Source organism: Saccostrea cucullata, unplaced genomic scaffold (genome assembly GCF_032062105.1).
Source record: "Saccostrea cucullata isolate Sc308-1 unplaced genomic scaffold, CSIRO_AGI_Scuc_v1 ctg882, whole genome shotgun sequence".
Taxonomy (NCBI): Eukaryota; Metazoa; Mollusca; class Bivalvia; order Ostreida; family Ostreidae; genus Saccostrea; species Saccostrea cuccullata.
Window position 1 is genome coordinate 106,580 of NW_026929151.1, and position 15,156 is coordinate 121,735.

At 33.0% G+C, this 15,156-nt stretch overlaps 1 protein-coding gene across 1 annotated transcript; it reads right to left on the minus strand.

Moving 5' to 3' along the window:
* Nucleotides 1-870: 870 nt before the first annotated feature.
* LOC134279910 (GTPase IMAP family member 9-like) lies at nucleotides 871-14,501 on the minus strand. The gene is made up of 5 exons (XM_062762326.1): nucleotides 14,397-14,501; nucleotides 14,213-14,286; nucleotides 9,569-9,672; nucleotides 9,389-9,424; nucleotides 871-1,703 (listed from the first exon to the last, which is right to left on the minus strand). The coding sequence occupies exons 3-5, from the start codon at nucleotides 9,648-9,650 to the stop codon at nucleotides 871-873; spliced, it is 951 nt and encodes a 316-aa protein (XP_062618310.1). The 5' UTR covers nucleotides 9,651-9,672; nucleotides 14,213-14,286; nucleotides 14,397-14,501.
* Nucleotides 14,502-15,156: the final 655 nt, after the last annotated feature.

A 15,156-nucleotide genomic window follows, 5' to 3' on the forward strand; every position in this document is an offset into this window, starting at 1 on the left:
AGTAGTTCCCAACAGAGGACATTTGTTTTTTTAAACAAAAATATGAAAATATTGAAAAATTTCATTATAAGGTTTAGGGTACTATCATTTGTTTTCGATAAACTATTATCTGACATTTTATCAAGAAATATCTGGAAATAGTGATTGTTATGTATACAGATACGTATAAACAACTGAAATAAGAGTGGAACAATATTCATTTGTTTTATTTACAGAAAAAAAACAAACAATAACTAATGACTCAATGACTAATGCTAGTATTCTATGAAATCACTAATTTTTCTGGGGGTTTAATTTTCGTTCCTTCGAGGTATGAAGAGACCCACGAATTTATGTCCACCATGAAATGTAAAATTTCATATACATAACAACTCAGCAATTCTCCATCCAAAGAACCCATATTATATTTCTTCAAACACCAAAAATTTGGTCTCACAAAAATATGTGATTTTACAGTAACATGAGAAATAAAGTTTTAAAAATGAATACAATTTTTGAAGAAGATGTTGTCTTACTTCAAACTGGTATCTTTGATTCTAAGAAATGAGCCATCTCCCGTTTTCTGAATTGTACAACCACATCTGCTATATTCTTAGGAAAGTTTTCTAGCCCTAAACTTAATTCTATTTCATACAATGAGTTTGATGAAAGTTGTCCTTTTAAAAACATGTAATACATAAAATACAATCATGTAGATTAATCTTTTATACGAGTTTTACATGGCCTTTAAAATAGCAAATCAGTTTTTTATGTATAACTGAACATGTTTCACTAAATAAGGTTTCTGTTTTACACTATAGCAATAAATCATAATTGTGATATCAAATAGTATTGTGGACGAGTATATAATGCCAAATATGAAAACCAAATTCAAAAAAATCCAAAAAACCGAACTATTGAAGTAAATACCTTTACAACAGTACCTAAGATTCGTAAAAACGGCGATCCGTCTTGTTGATTTCCACGCGTTTTGGACCTTTCTGCACTCATTAATTGTCGGACTTCTTCTTCTGTGTATGTTTTTTCTTTGCTCTTTGAATTTTCAATTTTTTTTCTTTCATCTTCTCTTATCATATCTTCTACTCTTTTAAAAATATCGTTGCTATAGAATGACTGACCGTTGTCTTTTCCCATTTTCTCGATCATTGACAGCATATGTCGTACTTCTTTCTCCCGTTCTTTCTGCTGTCCTCTGTATCCAATGGCCATATATCTTCCTTGTATTTCATGGAGTATAATGGCTAGGTTTGAACTTTTATTCATCGTACTGACAAAGTCCTGAATAGTCATGTCTTCATTTTCTAATCTATCTTTCCCAGTAAATACTACAATCATGAATTTTTTCGCATCTTCTCCAAAAACTTTTATGAATAAATCTACGGTCTTTTGTTCTTCCTCAGTAAATCTTCCAACTTGAACAACCAAGATTATAGCATGAATACCAGGAGATGTAAGAAAGTAGCACTGAGATATTTCTCTGAGAACTTCCATTGCTGTTCGACCTGTATCAAATAGTCCTGGAGTATCAACAACGACCAGTTTTTTACCGTATCTCTTCGATTCGTTGTACTCTGTTTTGGTTGTGACTGATGTTGCAGAGACTTTAGTATTGAATGCATTAAATCCTAATATGGTGTTACCAGTGGTACTTTTGCCAACGCCAGTCTTACCGATTAGTAACATCCGCACCTCGTCATTTATTTCTGTAACAGGAATTTAAGATTTTAATTACCTAAGGTCTCAATCTCAGTATATTCATATTTCAGAAATACAAAATAGTTTTATAAAATTATATCTGTAGTTTTGACTACACGCCATTTAAAGATTAAACAAATTAATTACAATTTGTATTGTACTCAACATCTGCAAATTTGAAAAACTCAGTATCGGAGTAAAAGGAGGTTTTATTATGCCAGTGATTCTGATTTCATATCCTATGTAAACCAACAAATAATATTATGAATCAAAAGTTTAGAAATTGAATTTTTTAGACTTCAAAATACAAGGGTTACTAGTCAATCATAATCGTAATCGCTACAGACTGACATATCCTACTACCCCTTTTTGGCAGAACTTTTTATAATAGCTAGTAATGCATACATGTAACTTGTGACCAAACAATCAAAATTCGGACTGAGTATGGGATTTTTTTAACGAGATATTAAAGTTAAAATTGAAATTAAAATATACAACTCATGTTCTTAAAAAAATAACTGAGTTCATTTATATTCATTCTGAAAACCAAGTTTGCTTACAACTAGTTAGAATTTCATTTCACACTCCTTGCTCAATCCATTAAGTCGACAATCAATTTGATATATTTTGCACAAATCATTAAAACTCTTTTCATTGTACTTTTTTTGCTTATCTTCAAAGTTCAAAATACAACACAATGCAATATACAAACAAGAGGTCCATGGGCCACATCGCTCACCTGAGCATTGTAGCTTGGAAAAAGCAGAAATCAGATTCTTATTGAAAAGTTTAAACCCAAAATTGGGTCCAACCAATCTTTAAAGGGGAGAGGGTTTGATTTGAACAAACTTGAATCTACACTAACTAAGGATGCCTGCATATTTCTTTGACTACCTGTGGCTTTATTGCCCTTTACATTTGAACTTACATTGTGGCCCCGCCCTACCCCCCGAGGTCATGATTTGAACAAACTTGAATCTACACTACATGAGAAAGCTTCCATGTGAATATGACTAATAATGGCTTTGCCATTCTTGAAAAGAAGATTTTAAAAGAGTTTTTCAACAATATTTCTATGCAAAAAATTGGATCCACTTTGTGGCCCTGCCCTATCCCCAGGGGTCATGATTTGAACAACTTGAATCTACACTAACTACGAATGGTTCCATATAAATATGACTAATCATTGCTTTGCTATTCTTGAGAAAAAGATTTTTCAAGAATGTGCCTACAAATTTCTATGTAAAACTTTAATCCACCATGTCATGATTTGAACAAAGCTGAATCCAAACTACCTGACGATGCTTCCATATAAATATGATAATTCATGCCTTTGGTATTCTTGACAAGAAGATTTTTAAATACTTTTCCTATATATTTCTATGTAAAACTTTTATCGTCAAAAGTGGCCCCGCCCGACCCCCAGGGGTCATGATTTGAATAAATTTGAATCTACACTATCTGAGGGTGCTTCCATATAATTTTCATCTATCCTGGCACAGTGGTTCTTAGAGGAAGAATTTTAAAGTAAAATTTCTACATATTTCTGTGTAACACTTTGATCGGCCATTGTGGCCCCGCCCTACCCCCGGGGGTCATGATTTGAACAAAATTGAATTTACACTACCTGAGGATGCTTCTAGATAAATATGATTATTCATGGCTTTGCTATTCTTGAGAAGAAGAGTTTAAAAGAATTTCCCTATAAATTTATGTAAAACTTTGATCGGCCATTGTGACCCCGCCCTAACCCCGGGGGTCATGATTTGAACAAACTTGAATCTATACTACCTGAGGATACTTCCATATAAGTTTCATTTTTCCTAGCACAGTGGTACTTGAGAAGAAGATTTTTAAAAATGTTCTTTTATATTTCTATGTAAAACTTCGATCAGACATTGTGGCCCCGCCCTACACCAGGGGGTCATGACTTGAACAAACTTGAATCTACACTACCTGAGGATACTTCCATATAAGTTTCACTTTTCCTGGTACAGTGGTTCTTGACAAGAAGATTTTTTTTAAAAAAAATTCCTATATATTTCTATGTAAAAATTTGATCGGCCATTGTGGCCCCGTCCTACCCCCGGGGGTCATGAATTGAACAAAATTGAATTTACACTACCTGAGAATACCTCTCTATAAGTTTCAAGTTTCCTGGCAAAGTGGTTCTTGAGAAGAAAATTTTTATAACATACCACCAAATTTTCACTATTTCTGAATTATCTCCCCTTGAATAAGGGCATGGTCCTTCATCTGAATAAACTTGAATTCCCTTCACCTCAGAATACTTTGTGGAAAGTTTGGTTGAAATTGGCCCAGTGGTTCTTGAGAAGAAGATGAAAATGTAGAAAGTTTATGACAACGACAACAACGCCAACGACAACGACAGACAAATTTTGATCAGAAAAGCTCTTTTGAACCTTCGGCTCAGGTAAAAAGCAATGAATATGTTAAACTACAAAAATAAAAGAAAACTGGACAAATAATCTCGAAAGCATCAAGACTATGTATAATCTTTTACAGTTTTGAAGTCCCCTTTTCTATATCAAGTACGGAAATCGTTTTTGCCAATCAGTTCAATCATTCTCAAAATACTTTTGACTTCCTCATCACGGTCTGTCATATTTCCATTGAAACCGATAATAATAAAATCTTCTATCTATGTCATTTATGAGCTTTTTGATATTGGAGTTGTCATCCATAGTATTAATGTATTCTTCTATGGTCAAATTTTCATCATCCAATTTATCTTTAGCAGTGAATACCACAATCATACACTGCTCAACTTGTTGACCATAGTAGTCCAATAAAAGCTGGACACTCTTTTGTTCTTCATCAGTGTCTCCCAATTTTTACAACTAATAATAAAACATGAATGGCTGGAGAACTTAAGTCTATCATATCTGTGAACTTTTCGATTTCAGCAAATGTTTCATAAATTGTAGTGCCTGTATCGAAGAAACCCGGTGTATCATTAACAACCAAGCATTTATTGAATCTCTCCGAAACACCATATTGTGTCTCCGTTGTTTTCGACGTTGCAGCTGTTGATGTCAATCAAAGTACTGAAAGTATTCATGGGAGTTGAACATGGTAATCTGAAAGATCCCACAGGAAGTAGAGGAACATTTTCATGCTTTCAGATTAAAGTCAGCTAGAACTAATTTGTTGGAGATACAACACGAAACATTAAAAATAATTTCAATTGCATTTGAATAGCGAAGATCATGGCACTTCTTTTAAATTAGCTGCAGAACTGTAGCTTTCCGAAAAAATATTTTGATAGACCGGAGAGCCACAGTGGCACCCATTGAAAAAAACTATATATTTACTGCGCACAAAAAAGTGCGCTGGTTCTCGATTTATTTTTCCATGTTTTTTTTACTGACATATCAAAATATTACGAACATGTTCTAAAATATTCTTTCACTGTTTCCACAAAAAGGCATTCCTTATAATTGTTGTTAATAGCCCTTCAGCCCCTTCTGGTCTCAAAATTGAGATCATATAAAATGTCGTCTATTTTTGCTGCGCTGCAATTTTGGTTTGCAAGATAATTTGGTCCAACGCACTTCGTGCAAATGTCAAATATAAGCGAACTTCATAGAAGAGGAAGAGATTTTTTATAAATCTTTTTCACGTTTGAGGTAAGAATTAGAAAGAATTAATCAAGAAATAAGCTCACCCTTTTGTGCACAATAAATGTACTGTTTTTACAATGGGTGGCACTGTAGCTCTGCGGTCTGCCAAAATATTTTTTTCGGAAAGCTACAGTTCTGCAGCTACTTTTAGATACAGGTCAGTTATTGCAGATTTGAAAGAGATTCAACCCCAAGCATTAGAAATAAGTTCAATTTACTTAGCATAGTTATTGAAAGTGTGTGTAGGGGGGGGGGGCAGATAAAAACAATTCAACTTCCCTGATAAAAACCTGACAACAATTTGACTAAACCAAACAACAACCCCCACCACCAAAAAAAATAGTTTTTCCAAACTCGAAAATACTATTTTGTGGGTAGGATTAAAACTTTTTTGAGTACCATTTATTACTCAAACACTGCCCTTATACTTATGAAGCATTTGAATCAAAACGCCCCCTTCTCTTTTTTGAATGTGTACAAGATATTTGGTCCCAACAAAGAAACAAACACTCTTTATATTCGATGTTACCATCAACATACACTAGATTGTCATTTTTCTTTCTCTGACTAAAACAAGCATTTGCGTTTCTCTTTGGGGTATGAATGGTTCTTTTCGGACACAATAATTAATTTTTATAGAATTCTGTGCTTATCTTTTCTATCAAATGCATCTATCTTTATACAATGTATTCCATAATTTTAAATTTGAAATTTCATTTCAAGTAATTTCTATACAGAAGTAAGTATGTCTGAATACTTTACATTTTCTTTGTTTTACGTTCGAAAATTTTTCTCTCATATTGAGACACTACCACTTGCCGATGGAGCTAGCTATATGTAGGTCTATAAATTTTTACCTATACACAGCACTCAGAACCATTAAGCAGTGAGGGGTCGTTTTGTGCCAGCACCTACAGCAAAATGGGATTTCGCGTTATACTTTATAATGGTCTCATCAAAAGAGTTCATCTCCAAATGCATCCCGCAGGAACGTGTGACGCAAGGATCAACATCTTACTTTGAATCTTTAGAGCAAACTAGTTTAACAACTGCGCCACGCAAGTGACACTTAATTTTTGTGATTTTGATTTGATTCAAATGTACTTAAAAATCAAACATAGTTTAACGAGCTACTACATGTACAAGAAAAAAAAACACGAGGAACGATATGTTTTCACATATCGATCACTGGGATTATTATACCATTGTGTCTAGATCTGCATACACATGTTTTCATTCTTTTTAATTGTTTTATTAATTATTGATTAAAGCCAAGCAAATTTTTCAAGTTCAGTTCTAGAGCTGAACACGTGACCAACTATTCATGAAATTAAAAATTAATGTCATTTGAAATCGTGATATCGAATATCAAAAAAACTTGAATAGCATTTAAGTGCCACTATTTTTTCCCTTTACCAACGTAAAAAATGAGTTGCATGTATCTGGTCTGACAAAACTTTTTCCAGTCTAACGGATCATTTTACTTGTCAGAACAAATAAATGTCTGACAGTGATTTTTGTCCGTACTATTTTTTAAACGAAACGTTCTGTCTCTTCATTGCTGAAACAAATTGAAAGAAGTTGTATAAAACCTTAGCGTATCTTTTGACATTACATGTGTTTCACAGCTTCTTACTCTGACAGCAGACAAAAACTCTATTTTAAATAATTCCGACCCTTTCCAAAGATTTTCCGAAATCTTCTCATTCCTTTAAATGACATGGCCATCGAACCACTTGGTATTTAAAGGAGAGAATGAACTAAACTTACGTATAAAAAAGTTTACTATTCAGAATAAACTCTTAACAGCACTGGGGCGTAGTGGAGTCAGCCGATAAATGACAGAAAACTGGGACTATTTTTTCATCCGGAAATCAAATTGATGAGTCATTTCTCGGAGATATGACAAAATTGAATATACACAATGTTAGAAGTTTTGTCGCTGAAGTATTCCGGAATTCGTAGTATCGGCCATACAAGTCTAAATTTATGTTGAACTATTTTTGTCAATTAACCTATTCCTGATTTATTGGACTTCTTGAACTTTCTTATTTTAGTAAATTCTGCTTCAGTTTGGTTGTCAATTTGCGCATTAACATTGTAGTATACTTGTGTATTTAATATTGCGTTTGTAGTGAATAGAATATTATTTGTTACTGGTGTCCAACGAAATACGCGGAGACGGGTTATCTACTTTATCCCAAGAGTACATGTAACACCTGGGGTCTAAGGTGGCAGAGGATAGTTTTTTTGGCAATCAAAACCTTTGACTGACGGTTTACGTAATATTGAGATGCTTTTAAAATGTGCATTAAAAAATTTTTAATTTCCTCTACATGTAATAATGGTATGATGAAATCCCTTGAGGAATTTGAAGCTTTTAGGAATAAAACATGTACAACTTACATAATTAGCCCTAAAGATGGCACAGGGACAATCTCAAAATTTTATGTAAATCAAGCCTATTTTCACTACAGTTGCCGCAGCCGCAACAGCTTCCAGGCCCGTGCTCATGACCTAAGCTACCACATAAATTGCAGAGCAACATTTGTACATACCACTGAACAGCAAGAGATAATGGCTCAACCACCTCGTTTTCAAGCTACAATTCACCCTGCTTTTCTGGTGAAATACCGGTAGAGCTATTTTTGAGCTTAGTTTCGTATTTCTAGTCCATATTCCATACTAAAGTGTCATATTTCAATAAAATATACAAGGCCACCAATTCCCTCCAAATGCACCCATAAAATATTCTAGCTATATAAGATTTTCTATAATATGCATTCAAACCTCAGTTTTCTTATTTTTTCGATTTTTTGACCCGTACTTAATCCGAAACTATCCTCTGCCACCTAAGTAGATGGGGGAGTGCCGAGCACGCGGTTGGAACAGAACAAAGAACGCTGTATAGATAGGCAGACGTAGTTAGGTTTATGCAGACGTAGTTAGGTTTATTTGAATGTACATCGGTACTTGAGTTAGGAAGATTGGGGGAGTTAAAACTCTTTATTTCCTCGTATCTAACTAGACTATAGGGTTGTTGGGCTGTATTGTCCTGCTTTAACATTTGTTGATTCGTGGCCATTGAGGGTACTGTTATCTGGGTCATACTTAATTAAGCGTATGACTGTCGCTTAACGGTGTTTGTAAAGTGTTGTGTCTTGTTCTATTGTGGATCTGTCTATGTCGGTAGAGCACAGATTTGGTTTTTGCCTGCAGTTTCGTTAGCTTAGTATGTTTTCTTGGCATGTTCTGTAAATACGTTAAATATATTTAGTCTGTAAGTACGTTTCGCATATTTGTATATTTTAGCAGCGCACATTAGTGTCTTAGTTTTGTCCCTAAGGTCTGATTCTTATCAGTCCCGATCCCTGTGTGTTGTGGGGAGGCCGGTTTGGCTCTAATCCGTCCCCTACACGTTACATTTTTCACATATTTCATTTTTCTTCTTGCCAAGTTGTTTTTCAGAAGGGTTTTAAAAGATACATCAAAACTTCATTATTTCCATTATTTCCATTTCTTATAGTTTTCTCTGCATAGGCGTAGGAACCTGGGGGGCTCGGGGCTTTGCAAAAATAGACATTATATAAGCACTGAAAATTGGTGAAGCCCCCCTTTCGATTAGCCCGAATCATCACTTTCAATCTGCTTCCGACACCCATGCTCTGTGATAACTCTATAAAGTTAGGTGAATTAATTTCTTGATCATTCAACCGGCATTTTAATTTCGTCGGGTGAATGGTCTGGAGCGTTATATGCTTGTCAAACTCGTGCGGCTACCTTTGTTTTAACTCCATTGGACAGGAACTATATTGGATGATGGATTTTCATTTTTTATGACAATACAGTCTGTTTTATCACTATCAACAACCCCCCCCCCCCCAACTCTCTTTGGTTTTCTTAAACTCCTATTTTATCTTACCACAAAAAATTACTTATTAAATGTATAACTTGCAAATTATTTTCCAATTTTTTGAAGTTGCTGCTAAATGAATTTCAAAAGGTCATCCAAATGCAAGAATATGCAAGTTAAGATTTTTTATACCAACCTGAATATCTCTTTGAGCAATCTTGATCTTTGTCTCCTTCAAATAATAAATACAGCATAATTATGATAAAAATATCATTTTACAAAACAAAAAAATCACTGTAAGTATAAAATCTTATCAATTGACATGGACATTAAATGGTATGCATGAAAAGCAATTAAAAAATGAACAATTGATCACCATTTTTTGCTTTACAACTGGATGACGAAACTTCATACAAAGTGACAAATAGGAGGATGATATAGATGGTTTTCAGACTCATTTCAAACCTCTTCTTCTGAATTCTGCAAAATAATAATGATGGAAATGGAGCTGAATATCAATTTGAACTATAAATGAAAGTGCTAGAACACAATATGGTAGATCATTAAAAGAATTTCAGAAACAAAACATAAAAATACTAAACAATATTTCAATATAACAGCGTATGGCGTGGGTACACGATATGTGTTATGTAATAACCTCATGTTGCAGCTCAAAGGCTTCTCGAGGTATCGAGTGAAAACGAAAGTGTAACAGACAAACAGAAATACACCTACACGGAGGGACGAGCAGACGAATCGAAATTAATTTTATCTTTCCGTAGATGAAAAAGAATGGATATTCATATTTCCTTTATTCAGCGCTATTTTTTTTTTACCTAAACTATTTACAATATAAAAATATTTAGGTGTTTACTTGTTTTGAGAATGAAACTTGTTCTTCATAAATTCTTTATCTAAAGTGTTTTCAATTTTGTCCGATTGAAACTGCAATTGAAACTACAGAATGAAGTTGCGGAAAATCGTTGAGAGAAAGATGTCGAATTCAGCTGTTATATTATATGCTTTATTATCTGAACATGTATTAGTTTGACAGATGTTGCGTGAGAATCGAATGCTGATAAGAATTTCAATACATCCATTGATCGACTCCTATAAACGATTGGCCTTCAAGTAATTCAATTGTGTAAGGATGATTTTTCTAAAAGCGATCATATATCGCAATTTCAGAAGAAACAAAAACAAGAGGCCCAAAGACCTTAACAATCACCTGAGTATAATGAACGATCCCTACAATTTATTTATCATCTTAATTCCAGCTATAGATAGTTGATATTAATTCCAGCTCTTGAAAAACAATAAAGGATGTTAGACGATATTTTCTACTGAAATCAAACTTTAAAGCTTCATCATATTTTAAAATAGTATAAAGTATGATAAAATGTTTCTTATATCTTTTCTTATATGATACGAAAATCAATAAAACACATACAAATTAATAAAATACTATTATAAAGTTGTAAATCGCTTTGAAATTAGTGAAAAATAAGCATTTTTGTAGGTTTTTTTGTCTATAAACATATCCCTCTGTGTATCACAAAAGCTTCGCATAAATTTGAAAAATGACTCTCCATATTACCTGCTAAGAGGAAGTTTTGTTTCACGGGAGGGGGGGGGTTAAATTATTTTCCATTGATTTCTATAGTGAAAAAACACAAGTTTTACCAAAATTATTCAATTCAGTTTCTTAATTGATTCACCAAACATGTTGGCATACAACCATGTTACATATAAAAGACAAATAATAAAATACATACATACATGCAAATGTATGGATCAGTGAAGTCAACTATACAGAGTCAACTATACAACTTGAAGATTAAACATAATCATTATGCAAGCAGTATAGTAGGGATAGTGATGATAAAGTGCATTAAATATGTTATAATTGCGCTTTATTTTTGGAACGCAATGCAAAACATTCATATAAAAATTCACTTAGCCTTCTAGAATGAACCGCATTGTCAGGATTACAGAATACTTTACAATGATTTTTTTTCTATATCTTATCGTTTAAATTACAGATGACAGTACTTGTTTCGCAAATCTATATATAAGGGACAGTCATATATGAAATGTATTTCACTTTCTACAAGTTTAACAACAGTGACAAAAACGGGATTCTTTTTGGATACATGGCTTTGAATATCTGCCTACTTCAATTTCTAAAGGATGTGCAGAAATTCTCAGTTTTGTTAATTTAGAACGTATAGCTTTATTCATTGGGTATTTTAAGTAGTCTTGTAATTCATCATTTTTTCTAGTTTGACTGAAAAATAATAATTTACCACATTTGGAGAATTCAATGTGCTGAAGTCGCAAATTAACATTTTTTATGTAAACAATTTTCAAGCAGCTGCTGAATGTGTTATCAGTTATATCTAATGATGGAAGGTTAAGTTTCTTTTTTAATTTATCAATCTGAATTTGCTAATTATCCTTTACACCATTACTATATAGGTTGTCATCTCCTAAGGAAGCAGCAATAAGAATTTGATTTCTAGTGCCAATTTTATTCTTAATTTTTTAGTAGAATTATAGAGTTATCTTTCTTTGTTTTCTCAAATAAGTAACGTTTTATGAAATCAGAAAATCTATATAAAGTAAATAATTATATCTTTAAAAATCTTTAAGTAAAATATCATTCAAATATGTCAACTTTTGAAAATTGACTTGGAGGTAGGAAGGAGAATAAGACTATTGTTCGCACTTCTGTTATTCAATACTGACCTTTTTAAAACTAAAAGTGTCATTTTTTACAGTGATAAACCATAGCAGTTGAATAGCAAAGAGTATAAATTCTTCAAGTAGACATTAATAAATTGACCCAAGAATACCAGAATTTCTATAAATCTGGTTAATACACCCCTACTTATTGTGCCTTATTAAATTTAAAATTATTAACATTAAAATTACCATAACCTTTGTTTCCACAGGATTTAAATACCGGGTATTGGGAACTCGATCCCGAATAAAATTGAACCCGACCTTAATATAACAAGTTAATGATATTAATTATATATAGATAGGCCTCTATAAATGATATAAATATAAAGGTGTCGGACCAGGGGGGATAGCAAAGATAAACATAATATAGGCATTTATTGGATATTGGGGCGTAGGTTTGCCCCCCCCTTGACTTTTAACAGACACATTGAAGTGTATCGTAAAAGAAGGGTAAATGGTAGTGTTTGAAAATTTTACTGAAAGAAGAGTTCGACACCCCTTCCGCCAAAATAGGAATTAGGATTTTCGTGTTTGGAAGTGGAGAAATGTTCCTTTCCTTCTTTCTTTTTGCTTATCATAACTACGAGTATGTACTTGGTTTATCTGCTACATGTAGGTACCTTCATCTGCAGAGAAGATTTTCAAAAAAAAAAAACCAATAGACCCCCCCCCCCCACCCTACCGCAAAACCCTTCATGAAAACAGGAGCCAAAAAATTTCAAAATTGTTAATGATAAAATCTTGAATTTAAGCATTTTTACGATATAATCAATATAGCCACCCCTAACACAAGAACTCCTGACCCATGGGTCTAGTAATCATAATTTTGAAAGAAGATCCTTTCTTAATCATCGCTAAGTACTTTATACAGCGGCTTAATTTTCAGAACTCGAAAAGGAGATTTTCAAAGAAATAATACAAATCACAATACAATTAATAGAGCCCCGGTTCCTTTCTTGCAGAACTCCTTATCCTGGGGCCCCAAATTTCACAATTTTAGAGATCCAACGTTCATGACCATAATTATGCGCCTTAATTATTGCAGCCCGGAGGACCGGGTTGCTCTATACATATAAGTTTAAGTGTTGGTGTATGGAGATTGAGGTGGGAGAAGTTATTTAGAACGAAAGGTTGTCTAAACATTAGAAAGATTGTCAATCGGAATGTTCTTTCCCTTTATAAATTACGATATACATAATATATTTACTTCAATAAAGTGAATTTGTAAAAATATATATGTTTTTGATATCAAATATATAAAGTTGCTTCTCATTTACTATTGAAAAAACGACAGGTCCCCTTTTTTAGACCACCGAATTTAACTACCCGCGTAAAAACATACTCTACACAGTTCTTGTTTATATTCTTAAAGTGAAATGCATTTTTTTAATATCTAGGTGATACATGAGTCTAGTTTCAATTGATATTTTATGCAGCCAACATTTATTTGAGGAATTGATAAAGTTTAAAATGGGTATCGTTTTTGGTCGATTTTCATCCGACTTTAAGTTTTCAAAATATTCTCGACTATCGTCTCCATCATTTAGACGCATGCCTTTTTCACACATTTCAAAGTGGTTTGATAATCAAGACTGATTTCCATTGTTTACTTTATTTATTTTCCGCACGACAATTGATGGTTACATTAATGTTTTCTTGTCTTTTTATATATAGGCTTGAGAGAAAAAAACGAAATTTTAAAAAGAAATTCAAAATTTGGAATACCTAGGAGCAGAGGAGAAGATTTTAAAGAAATAATGTATTTTCATAATATATATTAGACAAAAACCCACCTAAATATGCCAAGTTTGGCGGCTCGATGTATAGGGGAAGATTTTTAAAGATTACATTAATTTTAGGGATTTTTGTCCTATATACCCAAGAGAAGGATTCATAGAAATACACAATTTTTTTTCCCTTCACACATAGATAATATGCTATATGCCAAAAGTGGTTGAAAAAGGTTGAGTGGTTTCAGAGAAGCTGAAAATTTGCAAATGATAAAGCGCATCGCACGCCGCAAGATGCACAACGACGAATACAGAAAACAATAGATTGCCCTAAAATAACTGAAGCAAAGAGATTCTCAAAATAGAGTGTAAAGGTAAACCGAAATCGCGAATTATACAATACGTCACTCGGAGTGACAATAACATTACAACGAATTATCAAACTCTGCTGGTGACCTAAAATATATATGTATATATATATCTGAATTTCCTCCAAATGAATATTTAAAACATATATGTCATTAAATACTCTAAAATCAACTTACATATTAATTGTTCCGAAGATCTGTTTCTTTTCAAGAATTGGTCAGCTACTGATGTGGCACAGTCGACGTCCTGTCTAAAAATACAAATACAATAATCATCAGCTTCTTCAGTATTTGATCATGAATGAAAATCATGCATGTCGGCACCGAAATCTTTTTAACATAATGGTTCTCATTTACTTACGCAATATGTGCAGTTTTGGGGAGAAAATGATTAATTGCGAAAGTCGATAAGAATCGTCTGTTATATACTTCAAACTGAAGTACTTTCATTTCTACATCTTTTTGGAATTTTCCACGTACACAAATGACCTTTTAATGACAACTTTTCGAAATAAGATCAATGTATTCTAACTATAGCTCTGGAAATACCTGCATATCTTTTGCTAAATATAGCATTAGAACAATACATTACTGGAGTCACAAGTTAATAGCTTTTTAAAAAGCTTGCCTGACAAAATTAATCAATATCTACATGATGGAGTGATAAACCTTTCGAGCAATACTTTTGTGGGTTTAAAATACGACGGTTGTCAAAAAGTTCGTGCGTTTTTGATAAAATAAATTGTTCTATATGCATCTATTGTATATCAAAATATTTCTCATTAAAGATAAGTCAGAATGATTTGATTTTTATCGATGAAACTTAATATTTTTGTAAAAATCGGGGTCTTTAAAGATCGCCGGTTTTATGCACGGACCCGTCTGACGTTACGCTTATTTCATTATAACGTCAAACATTTTGATTTTGACTTAACACATGTTGATGGACACACACTACATTTCTTTTTTAAGGCGCAACGCACTTTAAAGTGCTTGCAATAATCTTTAAGTATAGATTATAATTTATTTAATTTTTAAAATCAAAAACAATGCACAAAAATTTACGAGCGTCATCTAAATAAACAGTTTGTATACTCAAACTGCACAGCCCAGTCCAACGC